At 39.1% G+C, this 24,860-nt stretch overlaps 1 protein-coding gene across 7 annotated transcripts in view; it reads right to left on the reverse strand.

Moving 5' to 3' along the window:
* The window catches only part of LRRFIP2 (LRR binding FLII interacting protein 2), a 61,279-nt gene extending 40,855 nt beyond the window's left edge, over window positions 1-20,424 (reverse strand). For all 7 annotated transcript variants that reach the window (XR_014226832.1, XR_014226833.1, XR_014226834.1 and 4 more), the window contains exons 1-3: window positions 20,181-20,424; window positions 11,909-12,013; window positions 410-496 (exon numbers count right to left, since the gene is read on the reverse strand). Coding sequence is in view for 4 of the 7 variants with exons in the window: in XM_082291013.1 (XP_082147139.1) it covers window positions 410-496; window positions 11,909-11,998 (177 nt within the window). In the remaining 3 variants the exon portion in view is untranslated. The remainder of the gene's footprint in view (window positions 1-409; window positions 497-11,908; window positions 12,014-20,180) is intronic.
* Between the last annotated feature and the right edge of the window lie 4,436 nt (window positions 20,425-24,860).

Here is a 24,860-nt window from a genome sequence, read left to right on the forward strand (position 1 = left end):
ACATTACATGCATTTGAGTGTAATCATGATAAACAGTAAATTCTCAATGTTTTACATGCAATGTCAAAACCTGAATTGAATGCAACAACCAAGCAATAACCATACTGCTGAAAACCTAGTTTCTCGGATTTTTTTTTCTCAAGAAATGCAAACTTTTTTTAGGAGAAACATGTAGAGCAAAACACAACTGTAAGTGTAAATATTACCCCATTTTAATCATTTTTTTAAAATAAAGATCTTGACAATAGGTATTTACTGTGAATACTTTCAGTATATTCCAATCCTAATGCTGAAAATACTCGCACAAAACTGAATTACACTAAAAGGCAAAACCTTAAGCAAATGCAGATATAAAATACATTATGAATTTTTGTAAAGGTTTGCAATAATTCCTGATGAGTTACACTACCTCTTTTTGCTGTCGCTCCAGCTCTCTCATACGTATATCTCTTGCTTCTGCTCGAGCTGCCCGTTTTGCTGCAAGTCTGGCTTCTGCCTACAAGCAGATGGAAAATAATTAAAGTTAAAAAAAAGTTTTTTGAATAATAGTTTGAGTACTCAGTTTCTTCACAAGTATACATTAAGATTCTAACATCATAATACAGAATAAAGAAATCAGAGTTCTCACAATAAAATTTCAAAAAGAATATGTACCTAACTCTTTAAAGACAGCATTGCTAGTCAAAAAAATTATATGTTCATTTTAAAAGTCATAGAATAGCTTGGGTATGAAGGGACCTTAAATATCATCTAGTTCCAATGCCCAGATCAGGTGCCATCAACTAAACCAGGTCACTTAGCGCCCCATCCAACCTGGTATTGAACAATTCCAGGGATGGGACATCCACAACTTCTCCGGCCAACCTGTTCCCGTGCCTCATCACTCCCCTAGTAAGAATTTCCTCATAACATCTAATCTAAACCTACTCTCTTTTAGTTTAAAACCATATATTCCCTGATGTCCTAATGCTATCTGCCTGCGTAAAAAAAGTCACTCTTTTTTATAAGTCCCCTTCAGGTACTGGAAGGTCACAGTGAGGTCTCCCCAAAGCCATCTCTTCTCCAGGCTGAACAATCCCAGTTCTCTCAGCCTGTCTTCCTAGGTGAGATGCTTCAGTCCTCTGAGCATCTTTGTGGCCATCACCAAGTTCTTCTCCCAGTCTGGACTCACATGTGAGATTGCCCCAACTGATGTGCAGTATGTTGTACTTTGACTTGTTGAACTTAAAGAGGTTCTCATGAGCCCAAGTTTGTCCAGGTGGCCCTGGATGGCATCCCATCCTTCTGTTGTGCCAACTGCACCACTCAGCTTCATGGATCTGCAAACTTGTTGAGGGTGCACTCGATCCCACTGATGTGTCATTGATAAAGGTATTAAAGAGCCCTGGTACCAAGATGGACCCCTGAGGGACACAACTCATCACCAGCCTCCACCCGGACATAAGAGCATTGACCACAACTCTGGCTGCATCCATCCAGCCAATTCCTTATCCACTGAATAGTCCGTCCATCAGATCCATGTCTCTTCAATTTGGACATACGGATTCCGTGAAGGACCTTGTCAAAAGCCCTATAGAAGTTTAGGTAGATGACATCTGTTAGTCTTTCCTTGTAAACTGCTGCTGTCATTCTGTCATAGAAGGCCACTGGACTGTTTTTGGTGAAGCTTTGCTGGGATGTCTCAGATCATCTTCATTGAAACAATGCCTCAACATTGTTTCTGTAAGGATCTGCTCCACAGTTGTCCCAGGCAAAGAGGTGAGGCTCACCAGTCTGTAGTTCCCTGGGTCTTCTTTTCTACTGTCTTTTAAGTATAGAAGTGATGTTTCCCTTCTTCCAGTCACTGGTGACTTTGTTCAACCAACATGACTTTTGAAATAAAATGGAGAGTGGCTTGGCAAGATCAGCCACCTCCCTCAGGACCGTGGGATGCATGTCTGAACTGAGTGCAGAAATATTACTATTGCTACAACTTGAAAACTAATGTCTTGTGGACTTGAAAAGGACTTTGCCTATGCATAGTATTTGAACAGACATGTACACAACTGAAGAATCTTTGGCTACAAAAAGACATTAAAACCAAAAAAAAAAAAGAATCAGCGATACTGAACCACTACCGTCCATGCCATATTTAAAGTTTTGCTGCAATTTGGAATTATTTCAAAAGGCAAACATCATTCATTGAGAATACTTCAAATAGGAATCAAAATCAAATTGATTATTGAACAAAATACAACAACAAAAAAAATTATCATTCCTCAAAAACTACCTTCAACACTATCACCCCAAAGGGACTTCCCTACCTTTCCATTCAAACCCTTATACTCCCAACACCTTCTTTGAACACAGCTCCAGCACTCAAGACCTGCTGTAAGACAATTTAACTAACTACCATAGCAGAAAGTTAAGAGCAGCAAAAACCCAGTAGTTTTCTGAGTTTTCTGTGTGTTACTGAAATGAATTGGCTTGTACAAGGACCTTAACAGACCAAGCAAAAGGTATGAGCAGGACAAACAGTAGCAAGACCTTCCCCCTTTCAGTAGCAAAAAGCTTATTTCTGCACTGCTTGTGAAACCTGGTTATTGGTGGATAGAACTGAATATTCTCCACCTTCTATCCAGCCTCAACAAAAAGAGAAAGTGTCTTTCAGACTCTAAATGCTACCTCACATTTAATCAGCTAATTACATGAAGGAATAAATTTTGCCATAAATCTCATGTTTCAGGAAAGCACAAGATCAGTTGTTTCATGTTTGAATAATGAGTTGACAAAAATTCTCTCAAATTCTTTAAATATTAAACCATTGAAGACAGGTCTTCCACCAAAGATTCCAGTTGTCTATGTGATGTTAATTAAAAGCTTTTGAGAAACAGCAGTAGCCAAAAATTCAGAACTCCTAACAACCAAAACAACTATAGAAGTTCCTAAAAATCCAATGGATTTTTGCTTTTGATTAAGGATAAGGTTTTTCCTGCTTTTGCCACTGTCACAGCAAAGATTTGTGTAAAACACTGGAAGCCTATAAAACTATTTTACTGTGCTTCAGGAAAACAGAACAGGTATATAACTTGGAAGTTTAACTTCAAATTATGATTAAACTACAGGCACAAAAATATCTTATCAAATAATGACAAGACAGAAGGCAGACTCACTACAGCTTTATTACTAAAAATAGTTTGTCTTAACTCCAAATGACTCATGAAGACTGTTTTTTCTGTATTTTGCATACTCAGATAAAACAATTCCAAGGCTGTGTCAACACTCCTGACTGCCATAATATAATCTATTTTCAGAGCAGCATAAAGCTACTCTTCTTCCTACCTGATGACAGCACACAAGTAAAGCAAGGAAATTGCCATGCAACAGGAAGTACTTCCATTTGTAGGCCATTATCGCTGTCGCATATAAACTGTAACATAGACAGGTATGCAGCACAGGAAGAAAAAGGACTCGAAGAGCTGAAATGTTTGGGTTTAGTTTTGTCTATAAAACAGCAGATATATGCATTTGGCCTTTAGGCTCTGGCAAGGCTTTACTGTTAAAGATAGAAAGTTAATTGGTTTACTGATTCATGCTAAAAATCAATTCATATTTCACCACTCTCTCCTAGTCCTACAGCCAGAGATCTAACTTTAAATTCCTACAGTACAAGGGAAGCTCCATGTCTTCTAATTTACTATACCCTTGATAAAACACAAGTGAATTATACAAATGTTTGTCATAAAATGGGTGCCTGAAATTGAACAAAAAGAAAATCTTTTTACAGAATTTTTTGGGAAGAAATGGTTTCATATTACATTGATTTTTAACCTGAGCAACTGGATTCCTTTAAAAAGCACACAATCTCAAAAAACACAAAAAACTTGGCAAGTTAACTAAAAGGGCAGTTCTCAGGCTTCCTTCACCATACTTTAGAGCAAGAAACAAATCACAGTACCACTTGAAAGGCCATCAAACCCAGTAATTCTTTATTCTCAGCAGATCTTTTAGAGCACAGGCTTTATGCTATTGATACAGCACTAACATAAGTCTTCTTAGCTATGTTATTGAAATTCAAAATTAACAATAATAGAAAAACAACCATAATTCAAAAGGACATAGTTTTCTTCCTGGGTGTTGCTATTCACTCTGTCGTCTTACTGAAAAAAGCCCATAGAAGTTGTGCAACAAATAATCACCAACAAATCCTTCACAAATAAATTTATTCAGCTACATTGAAATAAAGTCTTTAAATATCTACTAAGGAAAATGTAGAGCCACAATAGCTTTGGATAAAGAACTGTTTGGACTATAGAAGCAGCACAGAAACACCAGACTACTAGTTTTTATTTTTTTGAATAAACCAGCAGAAGTACAGGTAGTCATGTTACCACGCTTTTCAATTCAACTAGTATTTGACTCAAGAGGGCATACCAAATACAGCACTTCCTTGCTCACAGTAGCTTGGGAGTCAATACAGATTGCTTTCTACAGCCTGCATTAAACGAAGTCCAGTCTTAGAAGAGTAAAGACTGGCCACTACCGCCCTGATTTCAGTTTCACTCGTGTGCTGGTTTAACAAAACTTGGTTTGTGGGGGCAGAACTCAAAACTTCTGTGTCCTGCGCAGAGCCAATCGCTGAAAGCTCTGACAATGGGCAGGTTACTAGACCAATTAGACAAACTGGTAACGCCTCTGTGATGACATATTTAAGGAAGAAGAAACTGGGAAAAGTTCTTTTTCTTGCTTCCCTGCAAGGGGTGGCGGAGGGCAGGCCCCTTCCTGGAAAAGGGCTGCTGGGACCTCCCGGCGCAGCAGCCGCGACCGTGCCGCTGCGAGGGACCATCCCAGCGCCGCGAGCAGTCGCGCGGCCCGCGCAGTGCTGGCAGGCCCCTCCTGAGGCCGGCGCGGCCCGGGTGGAACCAGGCGGAAACACCACGCAGCCAGCAGCGAGAGACATGGCGAGTATTTCCCCAATGCAGAGCCCGGACAAGATCCGCTTCTCAACTGCAACTTACAGACACCAATTTTCTTCCAAGTCAGAGGAAAAGGGAAAGTGAGGTCACCTGAGGAAGGCCAACATGGCAGCACTGAAGTCGGTGGGGAAGGGAGAGAGAGGAGGCGCTTCAGGCACCAGAGCTGAGATTCTCCTGCAAGCGCTGGTGAGGACTGTAATACAGCAGCTTCCCTGTAATTCATGAAGTGCACGGGAAGGGGTGCAGAGATCCACGCGCAGCCCATGAGGAGTGCTCATGCTGGAGTGCATAGATGCTGAGAGGCTGTGATCTAATAAAGAACTTGAACAGAGAGAGATGATCCTTACTTTTAGAGATAGAAGAAGAGAGCCTTTGCTTCCAAACTGGAACAGCTTATCCTTAAAAGACTAAACCCCATGAACTACTGTGACCCACGCTAGGCAGTTGTCAGAAGACTGCATGACCCATGAGAGGGATTTTCACATTGCAGCAGGTTCAGGGAGGCTGTTGCTTGTGAAGGTTGAAACCACGCTAGAAAAGTTCACTGAGAACTAGCTCCTGTGGGAAGGATCCTACAGCACAGCAGAAGAAACTTTTCCTTAAACATAAAAAAAGACTCTTAAGAAATGAAATACTGATCAAACCCCATGTTTGTTTTCCTTATGCAGGTGGTAGAAAGAGGAGGGGACTGGGGAAGAAAGGTGTTCTGAAAGTTTGCTTTAGTTCTTATTATCCTTTTAATTCTGTCAATTATAAATCTTCTTTATACTGTTTTAAGTTTGGAACCTGTTTTGTCTTAAAGTGTTTCTCCCCTAATCCTTAACTCACGAAAATTTCCCCCTCCTCTGCTCAGCTATAACAGAGGAAAATAAGTGAATAGTTTTTTCATGGGTGCCTGGCATAGCCAGTGTCAAACCCTGACAACTGGTCATTATTCTCTATATAGCCTTTAGACCAGACACGTTAATAAAATGTATTATGATAAAGATCCATTGTAATATTATTTAATTGAAGTACAGTTTATTAAAAAGTGATATAACATACTGAGTTTCTGTTTTTCTGAAATAAAAATTCAACTGTGTATTGTCCAAGGTCTAGCAACTCTCACACTATTTCAGAAGCTTCCTAATGGACCTTCTGACTGATAAAAAGAAATGGGATAGCTGAATTTTCTTGAAGACTAACTGCAAATAAGATGAGGTATTTAAACCTGGTCCACTTACACTGGTGGCTTAAATAATTCAGCATGGAATTTATTCAGAGAATTTATCAAAAAGGACATAGAAGACTACAGAGGAAATCTTTGTAACAGAAGAAATTGCATAGAAAAAACAAGGAAGAGGCCCTCAAGACTTTGCTTGGGTAAGAATAAAGGACTAGTTAATAAATGATTAATTTATAACTAAATCTGCAAATTCTCTTTTGTATATGAACACACTCATACTACTCATATTTACATTCTACTGTAATGACAAATATGTGTTTTTAAACCAATACTATACTTCTTTGGGTATTAGCTCTCATCTAGGTAACAAAACAAAGCAATCTGTTCACCACTGAGTTCTGGAATTCCTCATTTCAAAATAGGGACCGAAATTTTTTTTTTTGTTCATGTAGTGGAAGTGTTTCCTTGTACCTGCGTAAGAAGCATTTCATTCTAGAAGATGGTTATCCTGGCTGTTTTCAAGCAGTTAAGCAGTACCTTACTGCAGTATTCACTTCGGTTTATTTTATTGCATATGTGTAAATATAGAGGTAGCAAGACAATGTTCTCCTTCCAGGAGGTGACGTAGTCATTTTCTGATTCTCACCTAAAAACCAATTGTTGTAAGCTATTTACAGTCATTTAGAAAGCCATCTCTGCTTCTTCAATTTTTTCATCTTTGTTTTTAAACATATTCTATCACAATCTTTTGAATTACCTCAACTTTCAAGGATAACATGTAGTTCTTCAGATAAAGGCATTTTTGGCAAGAATGAAAGAAGAAAGGAAAGAAGATGAGACTTTAATGTGAATGCCTTTGTAAAGATTCAGTCTGGAGTCTCTCCTTTCTGATGTATTTTTCTTAGTCTCTCCATAGCAATGACCATGTTTTTTCCTAGGTAAGCAGCATGATATTAACACAGAATTGATATGGTAGAAGCTTCCCTTCATGTTGATCAAGGAGAAGCCTAACTTCTATCTCCATAGTGTAGGTAAGCATCTTTTGCTTTCCCTTGCCTGCAAGAAGGAACTCACTAGAAAGCAACAGTATTTCATTTCTAATTTTTATACTCTGGAGAAGGTGATTCATTAATTGGCTCACATTCAGCATAAAAGCTTCGTAAGATTAAAATATAGGCTATTCTAAAATGTTATTCACCTCTGAAAAAATTAGAATTATTTTGTCATCATGGGCTGATGTATACCTGCAACATGCAACTCGCTTCTCTCTCTGCCAAGGGAGATGCAGTCCTGCAATTTCCAACACAGGAGGCCCGGTTAAGGAGCATTTTACTTCTTCTACCAGATGGTAGTGGTGAGGGCACCGACTGTCCCTGCTGCAGTACCCGCTGCTCCCTGTCTGCCATGGGTGCGAGGCATGGCACTAGGACACCCTGTCAGCTCTGGCTAAGCATCAGGGTGAGCATTTAAAAAATGTTCACCGTAATTCTTAATAGATAACGACATATAGCAACTTAAACTTTATTTCATCTTCTCATTAAGCAAACAAAGGATTCTGTACCCATGGCAGGGGGGTGGGAACTAGATGATCTGTAAGGTCCCTTCCAATCCAAACCATTCTGTGATTCCTTCTGCAGCTCATTTCTTCTGTATTCTCATTTCCATGCTTTTTGCCCTTATTTCCATACTGTCTCATGAAATCAAGGCAACATCATTTACATGCCAAAAGTATTTCTTATGGCTCCTCAGAAATATCTTTTCTGCTTACTTCTGAAGTCTCTGCCCCAGTTGCCTACAAAGCAAAGACTATGAACAACAAAACCTTTAGTTTTAACATGACTTAAAGGTTTAAGAGTCTTTATTTCTGGTATCTCATTCTTTTTCTATTTATTGTACAGATTCATATATATTATAAAATCTCTAGAATATTTTACATTGTATAAAATATCTTTAACCACTATTAAAAACAAAACCAAACAAGACTTTGAATTAATAATAAAGTAGAAATAGCCAATTGAAAAATATTTAGTGATCTCTTACTAAAACAAATTTAAAAAATCACCTAGCACCTACAAAGACAATATCCATGAAGATGAAATTCTTTGGGGCTTTGCTTGTTTCTTAACAGAAGCTGAACCTACATGAAGAGAAAAAAACATGTACTAAACTTTAAATAGATTCATATGACAAAAACTATGTTGTTAACTGTTTCTAAATTCATGATAGAGCCCTCAAACATTTAAAAATACTCAACTCTTAGCTTTTTCTACCATGGTAATTCAGTAACATTACATGTTTACCAAAGTAAGAACAATTGCACTCTATTCAAGGTTGAGCAACTACAGAGTGAATTTTAAATCAAAATGAATCTTTATTCTCTCCCATGAGGAAACACCTTACAAGTTTTCCATGCTCTTGCTATACAGTGAAAATAGTAGTGAGAACAGTTCCTGAAAAAAAAACCAAACACCGAACCAAAACACAGAGATAAGATTCTACAAGGCAGAAATCCAGTGCAATCTGTTGCAATAATTGTCCACAAGCTCTAGTTCTGTGTCATCTAGTAACACAGCCCTGAAGAATGGAAGAGTTGCTGATGGAAACATCCAAAAAAAGGCTATAGGTAAATCCTGATTGTGCCTTCAAACTGCTGTTTAGCAGGTTGAAGATGGTAAGATGACACATCAGACACTTCTCACTCTCTGCCATGATATTGTATCTGAGCATGAACCACAGGCAATGCAAGAACACAGAAATGACTAAAACCTCTGTTCTTGCATAATCAGACTGGTTTTGGAAAAAGAGGTCTCACATAATCGTAAGAAATGCCTGGTGATGACAGGTTACTGCTAAATATTTTAAATGAGCACAATTTGTCTGCAAACTACAAAGACAAGTGAAGCAGTGATGCACAACTCAGCCGAAGATACTCTGTCCACAAAAGAATTTAATAAGCAGAGAATCCCCACAAAAAACCCATATGGGAAACATCTTGAGATTGTATCAGCTGCATTCCGTGTAGACTCTGAACACAACCTTGAGAGTATGAACCTTAATTTTCTTTTATCTAGTTATGTGGGAATCCTTTTTGCTTAACAAATGAGAATATAATGTCGTCAGGAACCTGAAGTTACACGAGACAATCATTACCTGTACTTCGGGAAGCTCGAACTTCACACAAGACATATGAAACTGTCTTCTACACCAGATGACTTATTCTTTGTCAATATGAGAAAGCTAACAGTAACCAAAAGGTCACACAAAGGAACTCTCTCTGTTTTCAGGAGATAGGCTTTTTTTTTTTTCTTTTAAGAGATAAGCTGACTTCAAATTAACCTTGCTATAATTAGAATACACGCACCACTACTCCATTTTAATGTAGTTGGGTGCTTTTACACCCAGAGTTTCTTTATTTCCTTGCAGGGAACACTGGGACAATATATTCTACACCTGCTCCTGCAGCTTTTGAAAAAAGCATGATTAACTGTTGTACCAAGACAAGACTGCCAAACTGATGAACTTTGAGTAATCTCACTTCAGACATTGTGTAATAGGGAGAGTGCATTGCTTCCAGGAAAGGATGCACAGATAGGTCCCTGTCCCTGGATGTGTACATCACATTTATTCTTCCTCAGTTCCAGTGAGCAAGGAAATTCAATGCCAGGAAAAATAATACACCATAGTATAAAAAGTAGATCCCAAAGAAAGAGGTTAATAACTCAAAAGTTCTTGGAGTAAGGCAGAAATTCATTCCAGTGTTGATGTTTTAACATATTTGTGTGTAACAGAGATGTTGTAAAAATGCTTGTCTCAATGCATAGCCCCACACCAACGAAAAGATGTGAAAGAGCTCTCTACTTAACAAAAGTACAAAAAATAAAGGGGAGGGGACAGGCAACAGAAGAAGGTTTTCTGATGCAGAGGAAAGATGGAAAAAAATGAAAGAAATGTCGAAGAGGAAGCAGTATGACCAAGCACCTCAGATCCTACAACAGTGTCCTTGTCTTCCATTAAATATTTTCATATAAAATGACATCAGATTCAACCAGTGCAGAAAAATGACTATATGGAAATGAACTCAGTGGATCAGTGCCAAAGAATTCTTTAAACCAAAAAAAGCCATGTTTACTGGTACTAAAAGGAATATACCTTTTTTTTTTTATGCATGCTATAGAACAAGGAAATCGCAATTTTGTCAAACTAAAAGTGGTAGAAAGGAATAAGAATAGCAGTTTCTGAAATCTGAACTTTTAGAGAAAAACCATCCTGAAATGTCATACACTACATTAGAGTCACTTTTCTGGAGTTTTTTGTATTACAAATTCTGATACTTCCTAGTTCAATTTTGTGACTGCTCTGAATCCCAGAGCACTTTTACGCAGTTTCACCATGCAGATCATCCTGAATACAGCCTTTTGTTTCCACATATTCTGTTTACCATCTCTTAATACCTAGAACACCTTTAGGAAGATTTTCCACAGAAGACATGCGGATTACAGGACTCCATTCAATTCTAGTAAGTAATGTCTTCTAAAAAGATGTGATGTAAGAGAACAAAGCCCAACAGTAAATTTAAGTAAGATAATATGTATTACATCTTGCTATTGAGATCCTTTTCTAGGTTAAACAACAAGTTGATGTTATGTACTGGAAGCATGCAAATACTCAAAGAAATTTAAGGCCATATTCTTTCTTTTTCATTCACTGTTTTCCCCAAAAAATGAGAGATGGAACTTGATGAGTGAGATCATACATGATCCAGAGTGCCACACAGAACTTGGCTGATAGGGTGAGACCTTCCATTAGAACTAGAACATGACTGTGAACATGACTTTCTGAAAAGATACCAACTAAACTTTTTTTTTAACTGACAAAGCATATCTTTTACCTACAGTCTATGATAGATACATTTGAAAATGCCTAAGGAAACTTTCTCTTCAGAGACCTATCACCTACCTATTTTGTCTTACCTACACACATATAGACAACTATTTACATTACAAAGCCAGTTAGAATCTGCATTTTGCACTCATTTATGTCAACTAGGGAGAGAAGCTTTGTAGGTAATATAGCCCCAAAGGACCTAGATCCATTTGTATACAAACAGTATTGAGGCTTTTGCTCCCTAGTCACAGCATTTCCACCTAGAAGAACTCTGGTCCCAACAGACATCTCTAAGACTTTAAATTCCAACTGCCTTTTTCCTATATCCAGTGGAACGAGATTCCCCTTTGTATCAACTTCTTGTGAATTGCACTTTTTGCTGGTTATCTCCAGCCCTGGTTTTTTTAGGTGGTGAAATTCCTGGAATAGTGTACATATTAGGCTTAGTTGGAAAGAAATGTGACTTCTCACATTTGAAATAGAATCTATTACAAATATATTTTAATAACAACTACTACACATTCAACACTAAGACACTATACTTATCATCTTATGAATACCACACACTGTAATAGGATAAATGTGTATAATTTTTAGTTTTACACTTGAGATAGCATCTGGATTTTTCATTTATCTTTAAGCATGTAAGTATCTGTAGAAATAGCTGCTACACTTAAAGTGTGATTCTGTGAAGTTATACTAGTCATACAATTAATATCTCACTATGTCAACATTTCAGTAAATGTAATTTTTTGATCAATAACTCTCTTTGCTTTTATTAATTGTCATATTTATGGCTAATTACACTTTTTTTATGCACATCTTAAACAAATTAACTCTTCCTGGATAATGAGATTGCTTTCATCCCTATTTCTGAATTTAAGACACTTTAAAATTAGCAAACCTCTCTGGCAATGTTGCTCAGAGCTTCATCTTCTGCAGAAAACCTGTCTTTCACTGGAGTTCTCTTCCGTCCTGATCCAGGAGTTCCCATTTTTATTCTCTGAATCTGTATTTGAAAACACACACAGGAAAAAGTTCAGTTTTAAATCAGATCTGGAATTAAAAACAATCAACCAATCTACACTCCAAAATGCCCTAATTTTTCCCATCTTTAGCTACATAATATTCAAGAAACCTACATGCAATTGGCACATAATGGTACAAAACTATCACAAAAGCTTGTGGCAGCTTTACAAAACGCCACTCCACCCTACAGAGTGCACATATAGCATTTTTCTACTGAACAGAACCCATCAGTTTACTTACAGCTTCAAAGTCAGGCACAACTGTAAACTGCTCCTGGCTCAAAAAGGATACCTCTGTAGTCTGAATTTACACAATTCCTACGAAGAGATATCCTTTAAAGTTATGGATGTGAAAAAAAACCCCTATAGACAACAAACTGTTCAAGAACTAAATTTACATGATCATTAGATTTCTCTCCAAAACAGGAAAGACTCAGCGGACAAACTTTACTAAGCATCCAAGCAGGTAGATGTGGCTTATTTACATTTTAACGCAGCTGTTCTCATGCAGTTGCAACAACTGCTATTTTCTAAACAAGAAGGTTTACTATAATAGAAATAAAGACATCTTTATGCAAAAACCTCAGTCTTTTGCCGAACAAGATTCTCAAATTGGGAAGTGAAGAGAGAAACATACTACCATCATATCCCCAGAATATGTAAGGTACCCTCTTACTTTTATTCCAGAAACCTCTTATGAATTGCAAGCATATAAAAATGACCAACAAAACAAAACACAGCCCATATAGCCACAATCAGAAAAATGTTACATTCCCCTCCCCTGCCAAAACCCCACAACTATATTTGTTTTTTTTCAAACATCCTAAAGAAATCCTACTTCCAGATGTCCAGGTCCTCCCAAGTGTCAGACTAGAATCTGGTGGTAGTCCAGCTATTTGACAAGGTAAGTATCCTACACAGGGTTTGAGAAAACACCTTAGTTAGAATAAAAATTTCTATTTGCAGGAAGAAGAGATCTAAAAGGTAACTAGTATTGGCTATCCTTCTGAAACTGAACTGGTACAAGAACTACCTCTCTTACTGGATCTAACTAGCGAAGACTCAGTAATTGATTATAGTTTAATTGGAGGGGAAGGAGGAAAAAAATCCCGAAGTGACAGGAGTATTTTTGTACAAGCAGAGTTTTTACTTTATTACTTTTATGCAGCGATCACAAAGTCAAAATATATTGGGGTATTTTCTGGCACTCAAAGACACCAAGTAGCATCACAGGACTTTTTTTTTCTCTTATATTTCAGCTTCTACACCTTTTCACCCCCCTTTCCTTAATAACTTCATACCACTAGTCCTTTCTTTTCCTTGCAAGCAAGAAGATTTTTACTGTGCTTCAATTTTTACAGGTATTCTACTATTCTTCATGTGCTCAGTATTGTCACTGCTAATCCATTTGGTATGAGTCTGTATTTTTAGTCTTAAAAACAAGCAAGTAAACTTACATCTTTTACTCAGGCAAATTTAGATAAATATATGCAAAAACAGTTTGGAGATCTCCGTGGCGGAAGTTTAAGCTCAGAACTAGAGGTTGCTGTCCACATTCTGAATGTCTCAAAAAATCTGTACCTTTTGTCAGCAATTCTTATTGGCTGACTTCAAATATTAAAAGCAGATAGGGCCCAAACTAGAAGTTACATGAACACAAAATAATACTCCCCTGCTACAGAAGGCTTTAACGTTATACACTAGCCACAAGAAAAATCATGAAATGTTTATTACAATAAATGGGTTCATGTAAGAACAGAAATCCAGTCTATCTACTGAAAGTCACTAGCATGAAATTATTTTAATTGGCACATTAAAGGCCATATTTCTTTAAAAAGTATTTACCACATAAGTAAAAACTGAAGAATAACTGCACATACCATAGACTTGAACTGCAATTGTTGACATCCTTTAAACAACATACCATTTCTAATAGCCAACAAACTTTTGGTCTGTTAACTCAGTGAAATGCTCTTAGCTGGCAGACTGATTTGCAGAATGTAATGGGTTATATAGCTAATTTTAGTATAGCTATGTTCAGTTTAACAGGAAGTACTAATTTACAGAGTATAATTTCATAAAAATTAGGTGTTGATGCTTTACATGAGGAAAACACACTTCATCTCAGTCACTGTGGAGGAAGGCAAGTATGGCATCCCTGCCAGCCATCTGCCATGCTTCTCACCCAGAATGAGCACAGAACTCCTCACTGAGCCCAAACACAAGGGAGCAGGACAGATTACCCATAAGGTATACAGAAACGTTGCCTTTGCCTACAAGGAGGAATTAAGAAAGTCAAAGCTCAGCTGAAACTAAAACTAGCAAAGGCTGATAAAGACAAAGAGAAAGGCTACTCTAAGGACATCAGGAACACAAGAAAGACTAAGAAAACTGTAGGGCCACTGTTTAGTGACACAGGTGACAGGCAGAATAGTCTGGATAATAACAAATGTGAAGAAGGAAATCTTTATGTGTGGGAATCAAATAAGCAAAACTGTCTGACAGGATACGGGCCCCAAACTGGTCACGTTGAAGAGCAAGAGGATCATCAGTTACATTCAACAGAAACTAGGAGATTAGTCAGAAGTATTTGTTTGAAGTAAAGGAGTCCTCTTGAAAATAAAACCAAAATCAAACTGAAAGTCTATACCAGCAGCAGAGACCTTAGAGGGGTAACAGCATCAGTCAAAACCTGGTTTGGTGTGAGAAATCACCCCACTGACTGCATGGTAATATCTGTCCGGGCAAACAATACAGCATTCCTCCCAGTGGATGCAAGATTCTGCATTCCAGCTAGCAGGTGGTCAGTACAGGGAGGGTCAGTACACACCTTAAGTATGTGAATGTGAGCTTGTTGGGTATGCTCTCACTGCATTAGGGCACATGCATTAGCACATAGCACAACACACATTAGAGAATAACAGAGGTACACACAAATCTAGAGCATCCACATCTCCAGCAGAAATCATGTGCAAATAGGGGACCTTAGAGTTGAAGAACAGAACAGTTAAACACCAGCCTAGAGAGGCTGTGAAATGTCCATCCCTGAAGACGGTGAAAACTTAATAAGACAAGGCTCTGAAAAACCTCTTCTAACTGAGAATACTTTGGGCAAAGGATGACCTCCAAAGAATTCTTCCAAAAGAAAATATATGATTCTATACTTATTATTGCTCTCAACTTTGAAACTAAACCTCAATATAAGCTTTAATTAAATGTTTTAATATTTCTTCAAGGGTCTTGTCACAATTTCTTCAATTCCATTTAACTTTTAATTAGGCTGATGTATATCAGAGTATTTAATTTCTTGTTATAAAGTTCGGTACTACAGAAGCCTAGACATACTATAATATGCTAATTAGTCTAATACTATAAATATCATTATGCCACTTCTCGGGAAAATATAAGATGCCAATACTTGACATACATGCAGAAATACTTCTGAGATGTTTCACTTCAGTAACTTCTGATTACACAAAAAGTTATTTTGCTGCATGGGATAAAGAATTTTGCTGCTGCATGGGATAAAGAATTTAATACATGCTGTAACATTAGAATTTTCATTAAAAATAACTAAAGAAAACACCAAAACACAACCAAAGAACAGTTTGCTATTGTCTTTTATAGTTTAGAAAGTTTAATACAAAAGGAAAGAACATTATAATATCTGCTGCATTTACAGTTCAAAATTCCTGAGTCACATCTATTACATGCCTAATTCTATAGGCATGGTTACACATTGTATTACACAACTGATGAAGCGACATCCTGTTGCATTTCATTCCAAAACACTGAAGTGTCTGAAGGCTCCAAAAAAAACCCAGAAGACCTGTGACAAAATCCCTCAAATGCCTCTCACTTGTCTTCACTTCAGGCATATATACATTTTTATCTCTTCTACAAGTCTTTGCTGTCTACTCTTCCTCATACTACCTTCTGACTAAAGGTTCTCCTTATTTCTTTTTTGCTTCCTAGGAAAAAAGTCTGATTTGTCTTAAGTGAAAAAAAAATAAGCTACACTACAAGGGCCTATCACTCAGCACCTTCAACAGCACCACCTGTTCTAAATGCCTGGGTGTATGCCAGCATACCTGGCATTACATAGGATCCAGATACCTTAGTGTGAACAGGCTATAAATAACAGACCAAAACTCTCCATTTCTCTTTCAATAAAGACTACAAGATAACTAAAATTCATTTGTGTAGACACCATCTCTGTATAATTGATTCAACAACAGAGGGGAATGGCACTGCTCTAGAACTGAGGTCTGTTAGAAACAGAATCTGAATGCAAAAGTATTAGTACTGCAATGGTTGCATCCATATTTGAGAAGGAGCATAATCATATTGGAAACCACAATCTTGTTTGCTTGATTTTCAGTGCTTTGTCCAAGCAAACTTCAAAGGAGACAAAGCAAATAGACATAGGAAAATTTAAAAATTATGCAAGACACACACAAGAGTCTTCCTCAGAAGAAAGACCCTATACAAAGAGGGTACTCTCTTTGCAATTAATATGTTTGCTCATAGGTCCAAAACCACCCGTGCAAGAAAAAGGGCTGCATGATCACAGGGTGACCATGACCCAACAAAGGGGCATGTAGGAAGAGAGAGAAATAGATGAGGTTTTAATGCACTGAGAAAGAAACAGACTGAGTTTTAATGCAATAATTTTAAGGAATCATTTGGAATTTTCATTCAGAATGACCTTGTTCAGAATATTAACTGAAACAAGAACTATTGCCAAAAAAGAGCAGCTACTGTAAGTGAAAGAGCCGAACATTAAAGGGAAAATGCAAACACTGATAAGCATATCATTACAATCTGTCAAAAGCTTACAGAGCTTAACACTGTACTGGAGGCAAAGTTATTCCACCTGATGAATTTCTGTTTTAAGGAGCTGTTTATCTCTCATCATGGCCCACTTCAAAAACTGTTAGCACAAAATTTCTGCTCTGAGTGGACAAGCTTATGTCAGCTTTTTCAGGGAAAAAAACTCAACTCTTTTGACAACTGCACAATCCATCCCCTTAATTTACATTTTACTTGCCTTTTTAAAATCTGAGAAATACAATTTCTTATGAGATCATGGTATTTAGCAATAGAATTACAATTCCTTAGAGGGAGTTGAAATCCCTCTGTTGGTGTTATGAAATTAGAGACCAACAGAAAGTCCCCAGTTAAGACAATCAAAAAGCCATTATGCAGCTTGCAAGGGTCTGCAAGTGCCTGATGAATCCATGAAGTGCAACAGTGCCTGGCTAGCACTAGCGAACGTAAAGCAGTGCAAGACAGTAAATGTACTAAGGCATCCTACAGCCCTGTAGAACTACAAGACACCTCCAGACCTACCAAGCTATCTTTGGTGACCTTCACCAGTCTTTGCAAATTACCAAAATTCCAAAATGACGTCTGAAGTGATGCAATTTCAAGTGGTGGCAACTTGTTCTATGAAGTATGAGTTCTCTGACAGTCAGTTGTCAACAGCTGCAACTGGAGATACCATTACTGCACAAAGTACTTTACATACACAATATTATCATCAGTGACACGCAGCATCTGGAAAGCTCTTATAATGGTGACTCTCAGGGCACAATGTAAAGCATATATAGCTTCCAGAGAAGCAGCATAAAACAGATTAGCTTTTCTAGAATCAGTGCTACTATATGCCGAAGACCCAAGAATAAACTAAGAATTCAAATGGAACTTTAAAACATAAGGGAATGACAGTACTAAAATGAGCATTATAAAAAAAATTATGAAAATGCATAATAAAAAAAAAAAAAAATCACAAGGATCTTCCAGAAGTTTTTATTCTAAAATGAAGCAACCATCACTTTTATACTGTCAGCTTTTTCAAAATGAGTATCCTTTCTGTCATTTTGCAAAAGAATGATTCACTGCTCATTAAAAAACAAAACACTGCTACTATATTGAGGCTCCACTTTTTTTTAATGAAATGTAGAGCCCCATGGTAACAACCCACATTCTGTAACAAGCTGAAACTATTTAAAATGTTTTTCCCTCACCATTTCATACACTCCTACACTCTTTCCTACTCGTGCTACAGTTACAGTACAATGAAGAAAAGCTACAGCAGTAAGGGAAAGAAATTGTCCTGGATACCCCTTAGAAGAAAGAGCAGTTGGAGGAAACTATCAGCTGACGTCATTCCTGCTGACTAGTTTTCTGCTGTGGTAGCAAACTCGGTAGGCTTAGAAACACTTATGTCCACCTGCCCTTTCTTTGGTAAATATCGCTTCACTTCTTCCCTTAAAGCAGATCTAACTCTGCTACTTTAGCTCAAGGAAGTGTGAACTTTATCATCATCTTCACAAGCAGACAGTGTTACTTACATAAACTATTCTGAAAAGCATGTGATGCATAAACACAAACCGTCCCTTACCTACAGTTACACGTTACCAAGGTTCCAGATATTAAGATAATAAATTTAGAAAAAATAGAAAGCAGTTCTAATCATTTTTTGTAATGCTACTGGACTGCACTAACTCATTACTACCACGACACATCTTCACATTAGGATCTTACAAATGACAACACAGTATCAAATCTATTACTTATTTCTAATCCTCTGCTGACATTATATACCAGAGCTATTCAATTATATATTATACCGATCTAGGTTTTTTTGTATATGCACATATAGCCAACTTGTGTGCTATATGAAAGTCCAGACCTTAATAAGCACTACAGATCCCCACTACACAGTCTAAACAGCACTTTCTTTATTTTCTCATGTCTTAAAGTATTATGCCATCTTCTGAGAGAATGAGACTTTTAAAAAAAGCTCCTCTAGAGTCAATTTACAAGAAATAGTGGTGTTTAGGTCAACAAGCTACACCTGACATATTTCACACAAGCATCTTCTATTCAAGTTCCCAGTTACAGCCAAGAATTCAGTTCAGGTAAGACTGACTTCACTGTAAGCTAAACACTTCCAAACCCAAATAACAGGAAAAAAACCCAAAAGGATATCATGTACGTCAAACTATTTTGTACTGCTAAAGCATCTTTTATCTATTCTTACATTATCTTTATGCAATTACATCAAACAAGGAAGCAGATGCATATTAAGAAGGTAACTGTTTCTGGACCGCAGTACAATTACATCACTTCACAGTCAAGACACAATGAACGTTTAAAGAGCTCAGACAAGCACACTGATGTAATATTACACTTTGTAAGAAATCTCCCGCCCGACATCTCCAAAGATGTTTCACCCTAACAATGATACTTTAAAGGGAGAAAATTGATCCTAGACCTTCCTCGTTTCGAGCAAAAAATGCCTGTAAGTCTCTCTAAAATGAGAAAATCACCGACTAGACCATATAAAGTCACCACAGTAGTAATTCATCTACAGAATATTTATATTATCAGTGAAATACATAACACTGCCCTTCAAAGAGTCATGCTCGGATTCAAACTAGAAATCAGCTAAAACACATGGAGCAGATCACAGTCCGGAGCTGTTTTCGGGTTCCTTCCAAACTCATGAATGTGCTCATCTCTCTTATCATCCTCAACAACCACTTTACAATTATAGCAACAGGGTATACTAAAGATAAAACAGCGTGCTCCAAAATAAATAAAACACCCCAAGCGACTAAGCATCAGCAAGCGTGACTGACTCCCAACGCAGCTCGCTGCAGAGGGGGCACGCCCTACTGCTCCGGGAACAGCGAAGCCGTGGTAACGTGCTCTGAGAAAGTGCGAGAGAGAAAGGCACCGAAATACACGCAGCTGTGATTTCAGCACATTTTCATTTTTCCCCTCATTCCGCCGTTTCCACTCATCCCCTGAGGGACGCACGGCAGCTTCCCGCGGGTCAGGAGGAAGGATCGCGCCCGGCGAGCGGCCCCGCCGGAAGGGCTCGGGCCAGGCCGGGCCCGGCTTCCCCTGGCCCGCCCGCACCAAGTCTGACCGTGGCCACACGGAAGGGGCCGCACACCGCCGCCCCAAGCTTCCCCTTCTGTTCGCCGACCTGACCAGGGAGTTCCGGCTGAGTCGCTCCTCCAAACCTGAAGAACCGGGTTCCCGCCCCGCTTCGTAGTCCGCGTTTTGTGTGTATGACATCCTTCCTCCTCCCGGCCCTCGCCCTTACCCTGCCTGGGCCCCAGGGAGCCTTACCTGCGGGCCAGCCTGCCGCAGCACCGGGAGGCCTCAGTAGGGACGGGGTAATTGTTTCACTCTTCCCTCCACCGCTTCCAGGGATGTAAAGGCTCGTGGGTTCCGGAATCACTTCAGGCTCCTTCCTTCCCTCACTCCGTACGCTCAGAGATAGGGGAACAGTGGCAAAAGCCGCCCCAGGGCGACCACAGTGCCCGCCAGACACGGACAGTCCGCGGGCCGCGGCAAAGAAACTGCTGCCTCACTTAACCCTCTCCACCGTCCCCTCCCACCCCTTCCCCGTGAAGGGTTGGGGGAACCGGAGCTGTAGACAGACAAGCCACTCCGCTCCAGGCCGCCCTCCTCTTCCCCGCCCCGCGCTCTTGCCTCCTCCCCTTCAGCGCCGGGCGCCTACAGCCACATCGAAAACTCGAGTGAGAGACTGCGGTAAATTTCAAACCGCTTGCAAGCCCCTGCGGAAGGAAGAAGGGGCCGGTGCTAAGCAGAGGGGGAGAAAGCAAGCGCCCGACAGCCGAAGCGCAGGAGGCACCACGACCCACGCTGACACCGACAGCCGGCACACTGCCCCGGCCCACGCACAGGCCAGGGGACAAAGCGCGCAGGCGCCGCGGAGGAGAGGGCGGGAGGGCAGTACCCCCGCGTGCGCAGAGCGGGCGCGGCTGCGGGGACCGCGGTGAGCGGTGGTGGGCGGTGCCGGACCCCGCCTCGCCCGGCTCCGCTCTGCTCTGCTTCCCGGCTGGAGTCCCGGCGGGCTACCCGGCCGGTGACGGGTTGCTGGAGCTCTAGGCCGGGGTGGGTGACTGCGCCTGGTGGCGGCCTTTCAGCTCAGGGAAGGCGAGAAGGCGGTCCGAAGGAGCAGCACCCTCCTTTCGCTCCGCTTCTCCTTTCCTCAGCAGGCAGCGAAGGGAGGGGGGTCGTTCTCTATAGTGTGTCGTACTGCAGTGCACGCTCTCCGCCTCGCCCCCCCTTATCGTCGGGCAGGCCGGCTGACTCAGTGCTGTGGTGGGGAGAGGTAGGTCTGACACCGTTTGCTTTGTGCTTCGTTCCCGGTTTTAGCTAGGGCTTGTTTTTATTGAGCGGCCTTCCCCAGGGAACGGCCTTGGGAGAGCTCCGGTAGGCCGCGGCCGACGCTGAGGAACAGCAGCACGACTCGCCTGCATCAGCTCCGGCCGGGCCCGTGGGAGCCGCCGTGCTCATTTGTGTGCCCAGCTCCCACCGCTTCCACATGCCACAAGAGCGTTTCGGAAGATTTACGTGGATGGGTGCCAGACAGGGTTTATGGGTAAAAATCGTTTGCAGACATTTGCACCTTAGCTTATACTGTCCTAAACACGACCAGACTTCTGTAATATCCAAATTTAAATACAAGCAGCTATCATAATCCCTAAGGATAAAATACAGGAAAAAAATAAATTACTATACTATTACATATATTGCAGTTTATACACAAACAGTCATGAAACTTGATGACGTTCTGCTGTGAGATAGACTTGGGATCAGACCGGTAGTAATTAGCTTTCCAACACCTCTGTCATTAAGTGCTGGGTGCCTCTAAAAGAGTGTAGAGATAATTAGAGGAGATGGCATTTTGTATGTTGGAAATCACATGGAAATGAAAAAGCACTGTTAAAATGACAAGCATAGTGGTAAGACGCAAAAACATGCACCCGAGTCCTAGACAGAGTTCAAACGTGTTACTAAAATAAGCTCAAGTGGATGTGCATAAAGTAAAGAAAAAGGGATATGCAAGTGATTTAAATCTGTTAAAGTAGATGTATAACATTTCTTGTATTTCATTAGTGTTTTATAATTTTCTATGTGAGAAACCCTACACTCTCACAGTCTCTTTCCTCAGCTGATCATACGGTATAACCTCACCATGCTTATTTTCAACATCACATTAATTTCTGTAGTAATAGAGGATGACCTCACTGAAGGGAGGCAAAGTAGAAAGTTTCTCATGGACCATCTGTAGAAAAGACCAAAAAAAGTACTGGCTTGCTGATTTTCAGGGCTTTGTGGAAAATCATAATTAAAAACATCTTGGGTTGTTTTGGTTTGCCCTAGCTGGTGGGAGGAGTCTTTTATTCATTCTTGAGTAGAGGGTTTGTGTAGCGTTTTCTGAAATGTGGCATGTCCTAGGTCTGTATTGATTGATTCTCTATTAATGTATCGCTGTTAAGGAGCATTTATTTTTCATCATTTGTACATTTTTCTACAATGAAGTGTTGATATTTTCATACTGCTAGTCTTTTGATATCATAGACTGCACACTTTTCTGTAATGATGCAGTAAAATGCATGTCTCCTTGAGAGGAGGCATGCATTTTTGTCACTTGAAAGAGGAATTGTTTACTTGACTGAAAAGCAGTGTACAGTGCAGTTAAAACAGGCAGTGGTACAGGATGGCACAGTAGCAGTTCTGAGTTCAGCATTGTTAATGAACAGCTAAACAGTCAGGTTATATACAGTTTCATTATAAACCTTCAGTTAGAAGCCAGAAAATGAAAGTTATGTTTGAACTTTTGCTATGAAATGACTGTGGTTACAAAACGAACAAGTATTTATGAATATGCCTTGATTAAATTATTACTGAAGCTAGTATAAAGCTTGCTCTATTCATGATGAGTTTCTGCTAAAAATAAGTAAATTAATGAATGAAGTATCACTGGATCTGCCTTTGAATATTTTTCTCTTCACTGTGGTCTTTTTATGCAGTAGGTTAGTATAGGTCCCTTATCATATGTAATTGAACTTGCTGATTTACTCTCTCCCTTTTCTCTGGAAATCTGTCTCTAAAACTGTTTTGCTCAAAAAGGCATTCTGTGGGTGGACTCTTAGGTCTTTTCTGAGTGATTGTCACCTAAGAAATTATTTCTAGGATGAATCTGTAAATCAGTTAAATGGAATACTTTGAACAATGTCAACTTCCTACAATAATATGTGTATAGTTTTAAAGAGATTTTGTCACTGTAACAAATTCTATGAGAGAAAAAATATGTTTACTTCTGCAATGTTTTCTGTCTGTGCAGTTCTGAATATCTGTTTTTTTTGTCCCACACTTTAGCATTTCTAATCTTCCCATGAATCTTTTGTTTCATGATTATTGAACTTTCTGGTTAAGAATGTAGTAGTGATGGCACACATGTAGAATTATAGTGTAACTTAATTCCTGATGTCATTCCTCTGTTTTCCCTTCTGTGTCCTCCCTATTCTTCTTTCTCTTTCCCTCTCATCCCTGCCACCCTCACTTTGTGGAAATAATAACTTACAGGTATTAGTTTAACTGTTAAATTGGTTTACTGATGAAGACTCATTGGTTTAAGAGCATTTTAAGAAGTTCTGACAACCTCATGAAATTTTTTCTGTTATTTCCATTTTGTGTCCTTCCTTTCCAGTAGTTTCCATCTCCTCAGTTCAGATACCATCACTCAGCAATTCATTTGACACAACTGAATATACTGTGTCGTCCTCCCCCCCCCCCCAGCTGTACTAGATCCTCTTCTTTTGGAGATTCCCAGTATTGTTAGTAATTGTTTGCTCCCCACTTCCCCAGAAAAAGGGTGTTATAATACTCCCTTGTGACAGGTGGAAAATCAACTTTTTGTGTCTACACTGCAAAATAAGTGTAAACCACTTTTGTAATGTAGGGAGTAAGTCTTGCTTTTTTATTTGTTTTGCTTTTCAAAACAGTTACTGGATGTGCATACAGGAGCTTCTGCCAGGCCTTTTCAGTCTTGTCCTTCCTCTTTTGTTAAGAGTTTAATTTCTACTAAAGATACATTTCCGTCATCAGATACAGACACAAATACATATTAAGTAAATGTTTTCGATCTCAGCATTTATATGGTTTTTAAAATTTCAAGAGGAAAAGAAGCAAAAAAGATGGGGTTTTTTGAATGACCTTTTGTATGTGATCTTCTCTCCACCAATTTTTTAATTCAGAAATTACTAGAATATATCTACAAAATCTTTTAAATCTTTCACAGAATTCATCGGACTGCTGAGGGATTACTATCAGACTTTCCTTGTAAGGTTTTTGCATACGTATAATGTTCACCAAGTAGTGGAAAAAAACCAAGCATTCAAAATTCCTGGCTGTTTTTTGTGAGCATATGCACATTTCATAGCTGTTCTTATAGACTACAAAGTTTCTGGTAGTGCTAGGTGCTGCAGAATGAGTGAAATTTAGTTTTTCCGTTTACCTCATTTACTTTAGCACTGGAAAAATCTGTAGGGCACGGTATGATTTATGTACATACATAGGTATATTGAAGGGGATTGTTGCTCTCTAGCAGTAGAACTGTATGAGTTTCCATTTGGTTCCAATCCATTTTATCCTCAGCAGGAAAAGAGACAGGCTGCTATGGGTAGAGCTAACTAAAAACTTTGTATTCCAATGTTTTCCCAAAAAGTCTAGACAACAAAGTAAATGAAATATTTTTTAGAAAACTTCCATTTTAACACAGATTAGTTAATTGATCAAACAATTAGAAACAGAATGTTCTTGATGTTCTAGATTTTCACTGTTTTGGTAATATTTTTTGTGTGTTGTTTGTTTCTGTGTTTGGGGGTTTAAGTCTTTCAGAAATAAGGTGAGTACTAGAATAATGTGATTTATGTTCAGAATGTGTTTATCGGAAGATTTTTTTTTTCAGTTGCTATGGATTAGTATCCATGA

The sequence above is a fragment of the Coloeus monedula genome (assembly GCF_965178545.1).
Source record: "Coloeus monedula genome assembly, chromosome: 1".
Classification (NCBI taxonomy): Eukaryota; Metazoa; Chordata; class Aves; order Passeriformes; family Corvidae; genus Coloeus; species Coloeus monedula.